We start from the raw sequence: 11,139 nt of genomic DNA on the forward strand, positions 1-11,139 counted from the left end.
GTACACCATCGGATCTCAAACCTATAATGACCCATATGTCTAAAAAAAAAAAAAAAAAAAAAGTGGCGAAGGGGATGAGTGTGTCCATAACAAACTATATGAAGTCAAGCCTGTTTTAAATAAGCGATGCTTTCCTTTTTTTCCTTTTGAATTTAGACATAATAAAATTGTATACACAAGGTGTTGCATTGGTCATTCAAGACTTACACGTGTTTTTATTGAAAGGTGAACAACCACCTGTAGGATAGTATTGACTATTAAACATATTTTACAGGACTGTCCTGCTTTTAATAACAATAGACAATGGTTCTATTGAAAAAAAAAAATCTTTATTGGATGTGTTTAAAAAGGTTTCACCAGGAAAAATTTTAGTATTTCTTTCAAATGTCAATTTGAAAGATCTTTATGTAGTTTTTGTTTTAAGAAATGTTTTTGTTTATTATTAAATAAATATGGACAACAAATTGTCCTTTATGTTTTTTAAACATGTTCTCATGGTCATGGAAAACCTGAAAATATCTGGTATTTTAAAATTATAATATCCATGCCTGGAAAAAGTCATTGAAATTCTTACATTTATGTTTTATTCTTATCTGTAAGATCTGTTGATATATACTCAAAATCTGAAGAAATGAGAGTAGTTCAATTCTGCAAGGCATCCTGTCCTGTAGTAAAATTTGCAGTAGTAAGGAGTAAAAGTGTAATGTTGTCTTCACCATTAAACTTTAAATTGTCCATAGAGCAAGCTTTTTGCATGCATCAATTTGAAAGGTACCACAGCAATATTCCATAATGGTAATTACATTTAGGTTATAAATTAATTGATTAAATTATTAAAGAAATTAATCTGATTTCAGTAATGTATTATACCCAGCACTTATGTTAGATTATCAGTGGCATCATCAGCCTTCTGCTTTTTTCTTTAACAGGAGGAATATGTGAAATGGAAAGGTGCACTGTTTTTCCGCTTTGCTGTTGCTCTCGTAGACCCAGATCCTTCTATTGCAGAGTAAGAAATGCAACAGCAACAAAACGACAAATATAACCCTCAAAAGCCTAACATAGTTCTTTTGTCTGTTTAATCTAATACTTTAATTATTTCATTGTTGTTTAGCCTCTGTGAGTACTGCCTGGTTGACCTCCTGCTTAAGAAGAGTCCCCTCATGTTCTCCCAGCACTTCATTGAGTGCATTTTCCACTTCAACTCTTATGAAAAACACAAGAAATATAATAAATTCCCTCAAGCTGAGAGGTACATACTGAAATTATATATCAAATGATCTCCAGAAAATGTGATGTTTCCTTGCCACTCTTAAGAGAAATATTTACAGATGTTGTATGTTATAAGTTTAAGTTCTGTGTGTTTTTCTTGCAGTGAGAAAAGCAGGTTTTCTCTAAGAGGTCCACAGAATCAAGGCAAGCGTTTCAGGATCTACAAGTTCCTATTAAAAAACTTTACTGATGAGCAACGGTTCAATATCACAACCAAAATCTGCCAGGACATCCTTGGTGAGGGCTCTTTGTTTGTTTTCTGCTAAGAGACCTTTTTGTTTTATAGACACTAGGATGTTTTATAGCATTTATTAATGATATATCAGTATTTTGGCCAAACCGATTACTCAACCGATATTTGACCATTTTGAGATTATTGGCCTGCTTGGCCAAATAAGACATTTAATACTTTCTAAGAACTGTTCCAAAATGTCTGATGGACAAATGTCTGTCTCAGATCTGCTGACTGCCTTGTCTGTAAATGGATAATGGGTAATAAAATTTCTGTTTTCTAAGATATATGTTTGAGTGCACATTGTTCAAATCACACATGATCGAAAGTTTGTCTTAAGATTTTAGTGATGTTTTATTTATTTAGTTTGTGGTGCCCACTATATCGCTTTTGTCACCTTTGATTCAGGCTACGAGATATTTTTTATTTTTTTTTTTTATTAGCAGCAGCACAAAAAACAATGGTTTGCTGTGTACATTGTGGAGACACTTATAGATTGCTTTTTTCTCCAGCCAGTTTTGTGGACTCTGAGCTGCCTCTGGACTCTGAGGGCTCTGAGTTGCTTGCAGACACATTTGACGTTCTCTCTCTGAAGGAGATGAAGCTGACAGCCATGAGCAGCCCAACAGCAGGAGAGGAACCTCAGGAGGATGAGATGGCCATGGCTAAAGCTGTTTTACAAGTGGCCCAGAAAAAGCTGGTCTCACAGGTGAGGAAATGTGCTGCAGGTGAATTCTGGGTGAACAGTTATTTTACAAGTGGCAGTTGTACAAGCCTCAGATCTTTGTTGAACTTGCCATCTGTTCTATGTGCAGGTCCAGAAGAAGAACTTTGTGGAGAATGTTATTCCTATCATCATCAGTCTGAAGAATATGCTGGAAGAGAAACACTCACCTGTTCTAAAACACCTGATGGCCTACCTACAGGTGATGCACGGCTCACAAAAACAGATATTAAGGATGGACATTTTGGTCATTATTTATACCCGATTAATTGTTGGATTATGTACCAGACGGATGTCTTTGGCCGTTGCATTGTGTCTAGGGTTATTATGGTTTTGAAAAGATGTCTTTTGTTGTATTTTGTCTTTTTAATTTTAGTTTAATTTGGTTGGTTGTAATTAGACATGTCATAAAATATCGATATGTTGTTTATTGTTCGGCACATTATTTTATCGATTTATTTGTGAGGCTTCAATATATTAACTTTAGCCAACATTTAAATTAGAAGCCTTATTTGCATGCTTTCCAATTCACTCAGTTGGGCTTCTGTTTATTGTCTGGCATAATAGCGTTGGGAGACACAATGGGCTGGTATAACATTCACTGAAGTAGGTCGTAAGGCACTAGGGCTGGGCGATATGTAAAAAATATTTGTGATAATCACATTAAAAAATATTGCGATATCTGATTACATCGTCAAACCCCTGCCAAAGGTTGGTGAATTTTTTTGCTTTATTGATTTTGCTTTAAACATTTAATTCATTTATTGAAGCATGAAAAACATCAACAAAAGACATTTCTAAATTAAAATTGCACTTTAAACTAAATGAAAAAAGCAATAAAATAACGAAGTGATCAAAAAATCTTATTTAACCACCTCCCCAAATCCAAACATTTACCATCTCCAGCGGCTCAATTTGCCATCACGCAAGCATCCGTCAACGTCAACAGGTGGAAAATTACTAATAGCCTACAGATTAAGAACTAAAGACAATTATAAATGTAAAGACAATAATAATCAAACTAAATAAGCCTAATGTGTTTCCAAAATAATGCTGCCAAATGTGTGTTCTCTTATCAAATTTGAAAATCCCAGGAGATCCGCAGTTACAGAAATACTCAAACCAGCCTGTCTGGCACCAACAATCATGCCACAGCCCAAATCACTGAGAGATCACATTTTGTTCCCCATTCTGATGGTTGATGTGAACATTAACTGAAGCTCCTGACCCATATCCACCTGATTTTATGCACTGCACTGCTGCCACACGATTAGCTGATTAGAAAATCGCATGGACGATTGTTGGTGCCAGATGGGCTGGTCTGAGTATTTCTGTAACTGCTGATCTCTTGGGATTTTCATGCACAACAGTCTCTAGAATTTACTCCGAATGGTATCAAAAACAAAAAACATCCAGTGAGAGGCAGTTCTGCGGATGGAAACATCTTGTTGATGAGAGAGGTCAACAGAGAATGGCCAGACTGGTTCGAACTGACAAAGTCTACAGTAACTCAGATAACCGCTCTGTACAATTATCTGTGTGGTTCTTCCAAGAGCATGTCTTTGTGACTAACAGCATTTCTTGTCATGCGTCACTCCGAGACGTCTTACAGGTCGCCCACCTGTTGCGGGTAGATGAGCAAAATTACTCGCGCATGAAATACATTTGGAGCAGGATCTTGCCAACTGGATTCAGCCTCATCGCATTTTGTAGGTGGCGGGTGCTAGTTTCACTCCCTGGCCACTGTTTAATATATTTGGCGACTTCCTGGATCCATGGTTTTGCCATTTCCCGATATTGTCGATCATCATCTGTTCGCAATCGGCATCCGGATCTTTGTAAGACACCGTCGATATCCGATTATATCGCACTATCGTCCAGCCCTATAAGGCACAGGTATCACAACACAGGACCAGTATTTTAGAGCTCCTTGCACAGGAGGACGCATACACACAAGTTACGAAGGTTTTTGTACTTCAAGAATGAAAGTGACATTGATGAGTTTGCAGGTTATTGTATGAAACTGGTTTAACTGAGCAGAATTAATTATTAGAAATTATTATGCAATTTCCTCTATATATATCTTTGAAGATGTTTCATTCAAGCTGTCAAACCACAAAAAGACATGTAACTGAAAATAAAAATGTTTAGGCTATATGAAAGATGCATATACACAGTATATCATCCAGTGATGGCTAGAGTAAATAATCTTTGTCCTTTGATAATGATTTGGGTTAAATTTAATGGAAAACTATGCGAGTTGCACATAAATAATTTTTCATTTATATTTTTGAAAATTTAGTTTCATTAAAGATTTCATTTTCATCCCTTATAACAATGCACCACAAATTGAATCTGCCTATGATGACATACCACACTTCATTGGAAACTGCACCATACTCAAAATAATATTAAACAAAATAGTCCAAGTTAAAAGTTATTTACAAGAACACCACACACATAGTACTTGCTGACAATGAAATGCGCTATAAATGTGCCATTTCTTCTCAATTTAGCAGTAAATTGTAACTATCATCACTTTGGCATGTTAGGGCAGTTATGATTCAGCAGCATGGACTGGATCCATTCATATCCAGTTGCGTGTTGCTGCCCTGGCGCAAAAATTTTACTTAAATTTAGCACTCTCGTGAAAACTTGATAAGACTGTCCTGCACCTAATAAAGGTACAAAAATAGGGCTTGCAAGTATGTTTTCATGAACGATCATTGAGGTCGCTTCTGAGTACTCGTTTATTCATGCCCATCCCTATGATATGTATTTTAATTATGTATTTCTCTGTTAGTGCTTCACTTCAGATGCTAAACAGAACCTTTTTTGCCTATAAACAAGCTATTATGTGTTTAGTGATAAACTTGTTGTTTCTGTATGACAGGTAACCATGCAGGACTATCGTTCAGAAGTGAAGGAGTTGTTTGCTGCTGATGAGCAGCTGGCTACAGAGGTGGAATATAACCTGAAGCAGTTTGAAAAGGCGAAACAAGAGCAACAGCAGATGGAGAACCAACTGGCCAGCTGCACACTGTCACCCAGACGAAATGTAAGTCAAACACACACATCAAAGAGTAGCAGCATTCAGATTGTCAGACTTGGACACGAATATAAGCAAACAACAGTCTTCAAATTACTTACTGCTGGTGATCGACAACCTCTACAAATAAACCTATACAAATAAAAATGACCTGACTTTTCTCTTTCTCTCTCTTTCTCTAACATTATTTAGGGTAGTGCTGTGGCTTCTCCTGCCCAGGCAGCAAATGCTGGGCATCGGTCAGGTTTTGCCACCCCTCGCCATCATAATGCTACTAAAGGACCTGCACAAACCCCTAAATCTGCTGATTCTCTGAGGTGAAACTGAGCCACATCCCAAGAAACAGGCAATTGGCCTACCTAGTTAGACATTCCCAGTGCAATTATAGTAATGATATCATAAGCACTTGTTACCTGTAAAGAGATGCAAAAGTATTTTGTGTATGAAGAGGCACGTCTTATTTACACATTGTTCTTTCTCTCAGGCGTCGTACTTTTGCTGGCATGGTAACCCCAGTCAGGAGCCGTTCTTCTCCTACAGTGTTTTCAACAGGTAAAGCAAATATCAGCCTTTTTACTGTCAGCAACAGAACAATAATATTGCTTATACTTAAGTAATATCACATGAAAAAAAGAGTGCCGTTGTACTGAATATCAGCATGGCTGTGGTAATCACAGCTATGATGATATTCAGTACAACAGCATGGTTGCGAGTGTGATATTTGTTTTATACAACAGTTCTATAAACAAGAAGTTAATATCAAGTGATTTGATACAAACATTAAAGCATTACAGTGCTGTTATAAGAAGTATTTTTGGCCTTTTTTTTTTTTTTTTTTTTTTTGGCACTTTGGGAATGCTGCTTGTCCAATCAGAGTCGAGGGCCAGAACTAACTGTCGTATAAAGAACGATTAAAGTCAGCAGTGAGCTATTAAATGGAAATTAATTTTAGAGTTAACTTTCATAAAGATGATTTAGTACTTAGCTGTATTGGAGCTAATGCCGGTATTTTCATTATTATTAATTCAGTTATGTTAAACTTTATTGTCAGTTGAATGTATTTTAAATCGCTGTTCCTCTTCCCACTGACAGGACGGGCAAACAAACAGGTTGGGAGAGCGATCAGTACCCCACAGGGTAAGATTCATTGCTCATATGGCTGCATTTATTATGGATATTTACTTAATTTACGTTCCTGCTCTTATTGTGCACAAATTATCAATGCATTTTACTCCAAAGAAAATTTTTTGTCTTCGTAATCCTTTATCAAAACATAATAAATCTCAGCCTTTGTTTCATTTTCGGCTGATATCACAAAGACTGCTTATTTTTAACCAAAGGATGGAGTAGTCCTCCACTCCACTGCAAACTCACATTCAGGTCTCTCTCTGTTCTGGTATCAAAGACCCACTTTTTACCATCCTGTCAGTTCCCGATTGATAAAATCAAGTCCTACTTTTTTATCTTATTTCACTCTGAAATAAGTAACATTACGATAGTAAAATGGGTTGCAAATGCTGTCATATTGACTATAAGCTCTTAAATATTCCATGGTGCCTGAAATGTGCTGGTAAAACCCCTTGGAATATTGTTTTTTTATTGGAATGGGAAAATTACAATGTAGTGGGTCCTGCAACTTTTGAGCCCTTTTCTCATTCTTTATAGCGAGCATGCATGAAGTGACATTTGGAGAGCAAGTTAGTGCCATCTGCAGCGAATCTGGTAGAGGTATGTTAATATGCATTTATCGTCTTTTCCATTTAATATGTTATGCTGATATTTAGCTCATCTCATTGAGACTAAGACTTGGGGACAGAAAATGTATTTACGAAACTAAACGATAACCTGTGCTATTAAATGCATGCTAAATGTATCTGATTTGGCTCTGGGTTATTGGCAGTTATGTAGACTAGAATGAAGTCGTCCATTTACATACTACATACTCATTCCTTTTTAACTCCTGGTTTAAGTAGTGTTTTACAGTTTACAAAGGGTTAGCATTGCAGTGTCAAACGTGTACAGTATGAAACAATATGGTGCTCAAATGTTATGGCGAGTTGTTTAGCAACAGACAACCAATTATAAACTAAACAATGCTTGCCTCATAAATATTAATTTATTTGATACATTCACAAAAATCTTCAAGGATTTAGCTTAAGCTTCTTAGCGAAAAATGACAAATGTAGAATGGTGACAGAAAAAATTGAAATCAGAGGGATATAGTGTTTAATTTATTTTTTGTGACAACATTTAACCGGCTTAATGACACACCATATTATCTGGATGAAGAATTGGCAAGCAGAGTAATGTTGCCAAAAATGTCCCGCTCATACTTTGTTCCAGCCTTTAAGCAGTCAGTGCATTTACAGTACATGCAATTTCTATAAACAAATAGGATCATATCAATCATACCAATACGCTGATAACTACTAAAAATTAGCTTATTTAAAAAAAAAAAATCAAACAAAGAAGGAAAGCCATGTTTAAGTGAGATTGTAAATCATCAGATTATTCTCTGCTTTTGTCAACAAAATGTAAACAGTCATGTGCACTAGTGTAATCTAAGGCCGACGTTCCACTGGTCGATAAATTGCAAGCTTCATTTACATTACTGAGAACTGGAGGGAGTCGGTGTGTGTCGCTGTCTCTCAGCAGGGTGTTTTCACACTTGGATCAGTTGCTTGATCCAAACCAGACTCGATTCCACTTTGTTTCTTAAGATTTACCTTTTCAAGTGGACTCGGGTACAGTTTGCTTGTGCCCACTCAAGTTTGGAAAGCATTCACCCAAACCAAACTCCAACTAAATGACGAATACGAAAGATATAATAACCCTAAGACTAATGTATCTGTACCTGTATCTATTGTAACACAATCCAATATCCACTAGCATATTATATAAATTCACTAGGTATCTCAAGGCTTAAAACATACTCCAAAACTGCAGTGTGTCTATGCAAAAGTGTTATATTGAGCACAGTTTGTCCTCCTGCTATGTCCTACGTATTGAATTTTAGTTTGATTCTGTGCTCTTTATTTTGGTTTCATGGTTTCACGAGGCTGTTCCGGTTTATCGCCATATTTTTTATACCATAAAGGGTGTTTATCAAAACTCCCAAAAACAGTGTTAGCTTTGCAAGTAGCCAGAGTTTGTGGTAGAATACACAGATCTAGAAGTAGTGACCTTGAGCTAAAATCTTTTGTCATCTGTCCATACTCTTCAGCTGGCTTAAAGGAATGTTCCGGGTTCAAAATTAAGTTCAGTCAACAGCATTTGTGGTATAATATTGATTACCACAAAAATTAATTTCGACTAGTCCCTCCTTTCCTTTAAAAAAAAAAAAAATATCAAGTTTACAGTGTGGCACTCAGAATTAAAGTGAATGTGGCCAATTTTTGGAGGGTTTAAAACCAGAAATGTGAAGCTTATTTTGTAAAAGCACTTGAATTAATTCTTAAATTAAAACTCATATATTATGTGAGCTGTAAAGTTATTTATATTGTCAGTTTTACAATCAGTTTAGGATTTTAGGTTTTGTTGACATTACATAATCATGGCAATGAAATTTTCAAAATTGGTTATAAATTTACACAGAAAATGTTAGTAAGCAATTTTATCACACTAAAATCTTGTTAATACACATATTGTTTACGTCTTCTGGCTAAACTTTTAAAACAGTGAGTCTTTTAACACAAAATTTTTTTACCCCCATTCACTTCCATTGTAAGTGCCTCACTGGAACCCAGATTTTTTTTCTTTTTTTTCTTTTTTTTTTTTTAAAGAAAAGGATGGATGAGTCAAAATACATTTTTGTGGTAATCCATATTATGCTACAAATGTTGCTGATTGAGCTTAACTTATATTGAACCTGGTCTATTCCTTTAAGTTAAGGACTATGCATAATTTTGTTATTTCTTGCTCATAGAATAAATAGAACTTGAGAATATCTGTTTATAACTGAAACTGTAAATAACTGTAGACTCCACCACTAGTTAACGGAAGGTTGTGAATATGTTGAAATTTGTCTGCGGTTACAGGAGGTAAGGATGTGGAGGAAGAAGAGAGTATTCTACATCTGATGTCACCAGAGCAACAGTAAGTAATACTGCAACAAGAAACTACATCAATAAGCAAAATATCAGAAAGAAGATAGGATGGAACTTTAGGATAGAAGGAACTAGGGTATTTGGGTCAACATTTTATGCAAGTCTTTTAATGTAAATATGATATGTATTTATATAATTATAATGTTTTTTTTTTTTTTTGTTTTTTTTTTTTAGAAAACCAGTGCCCAGGCAGTGGAATGTGGAATCTCCTCTTGTACAAAAACTGAGATCCAAGAAAAGGTTGTAGTGAATGTTTGTGTGCTTTTATTGTAATGTGATAGTATTCGTTGCATCCTTCAGTTCATCATACCTTTAGAACAAAATCTTTTTGTTTCACAGTTCTTCTGATAAATGTCTGTCTTATTTGTAAAAAGGCAAAATTATTGAATGTACTTTTGGCACTCTGTATCTCATGCCTTAAGTCACATTCTCCTCCAAACCTCTTTGTTATATTAAAGTTTTCTTGTCTGAAAGTATCAGAAGGTAATGTCTAGGAAATAAAGGCTGTATTATATGGGGCTGATGCATAACACATTGGCACACAGTAGTGTTCTGCTGTAACCCTATGATGTCTGATAATGAGTAAATGCATATGTATAAACCAAAGATATTTTAGAGGTTTGCTTATGTAAAAGTTCATAACAACATGTTCTGTCAATTGAAAAGAAGGAACTGGTGATGAAAACTTTGGTTGAATCTGTGGTGACGAGAAAGTAATCCAAGGTTCTGGCTACTAGTATAGTGGATGTACACAGACAATGTTCAAAAAGTGTAAAAGCCACCCCAAAATTGACCACAGGACTTGAGAGCATGCCCGACCTCTTTGCCAAATGTGCCTATTTTTTACAATTCTGTTGTTCATTACTTCATGAGCTCTGAGGTAACTAATTATTTTTTACATTTTATTGCAGTGTTTCTCAACTTAGTGTATTTTATACATTTCTCCAAACTATGGTCAATGTTTTTAAAACATTAAACATAGCCAATGAAGCAGATTCTTTATTTTTTAGAACAATTCAATTTCACCCCATTCAAGCACTGTATTCTTTGCTGATAATGCATTTATTAAAAATATACCAAAACTATAGACATGCTATCAATGGATTACGTTTATAACATATTCATCAATAGACAACTACACTATTGAGAAAAAAACAAAACATGTTCATCATAAAGTTCCACAATGGAGGCATGTTTCCCATGTGTGTTATTAAAATTTCTCTAAATGTATGTATTCATCAAGCCTCTTATTTCTATCTGGCCAAAAATTTTTATTCTCTTAACACAATGCTTTCTCTGAACCATCCATGCCAATATGCCTCAATATCTCTACAAGCCTCTTCTATTGCTTGGTGAAGAGTTACTTTGCCATAGAGGTTGAGGTCTTATACCAGTGCTGAATGGTGGAAATGGACATTGTCCTAAACCACAAGGTTGGTCCTGCTCTTTCTTTTTTTTCTTTTGAAGTCACTTCATATCTACTCACATTAGATTGAATTATCTGTCTCTCAAGTTAAGACCATGGTTAATATCCAGGTTAAATAGAGGATGTCGAGGCAGGGAAATTTATTTCATCATACCTCTTCAAAACACTGACTACAAAACCATCATTTTGCCATTTCTATTTAAGAGGTTACCTACTACTTTGAGTCATCTTGCAAAGAGAAGGTTCCGTGGACTGTTCAGTTGGGGATGGTCAGATAAGATGGGCTAGTTTTTATACCAGTTGTTCTCAACAGGTCAGGGGTGGGGTAAA

The 11,139-nt window shown here is 35.6% G+C and overlaps 1 protein-coding gene across 3 annotated transcripts in view; it reads left to right on the top strand.

The window, feature by feature from the left end:
• Window positions 1-10,613, top strand: part of ncapd3 (non-SMC condensin II complex, subunit D3) — a 33,605-nt gene extending 22,992 nt beyond the window's left edge. For all 3 annotated transcript variants that reach the window (XM_051702335.1, XM_051702336.1, XM_051702337.1), the window contains 12 exons: window positions 930-1,009; window positions 1,115-1,252; window positions 1,376-1,509; window positions 2,017-2,213; window positions 2,320-2,430; window positions 5,122-5,286; window positions 5,470-5,594; window positions 5,762-5,829; window positions 6,370-6,414; window positions 6,943-7,005; window positions 9,315-9,372; window positions 9,558-10,613. In XM_051702335.1, coding sequence (XP_051558295.1) covers window positions 930-1,009; window positions 1,115-1,252; window positions 1,376-1,509; window positions 2,017-2,213; window positions 2,320-2,430; window positions 5,122-5,286; window positions 5,470-5,594; window positions 5,762-5,829; window positions 6,370-6,414; window positions 6,943-7,005; window positions 9,315-9,372; window positions 9,558-9,630 — 1,257 coding nt within the window. In that variant the 3' untranslated portion in view covers window positions 9,631-10,613. The remainder of the gene's footprint in view (window positions 1-929; window positions 1,010-1,114; window positions 1,253-1,375; window positions 1,510-2,016; window positions 2,214-2,319; window positions 2,431-5,121; window positions 5,287-5,469; window positions 5,595-5,761; window positions 5,830-6,369; window positions 6,415-6,942; window positions 7,006-9,314; window positions 9,373-9,557) is intronic.
• The last annotated feature ends 526 nt before the right edge of the window (window positions 10,614-11,139 follow it).

The sequence above is a fragment of the Myxocyprinus asiaticus genome, chromosome 7, assembly GCF_019703515.2.
Source record: "Myxocyprinus asiaticus isolate MX2 ecotype Aquarium Trade chromosome 7, UBuf_Myxa_2, whole genome shotgun sequence".
NCBI classification, from domain to species: Eukaryota; Metazoa; Chordata; class Actinopteri; order Cypriniformes; family Catostomidae; genus Myxocyprinus; species Myxocyprinus asiaticus.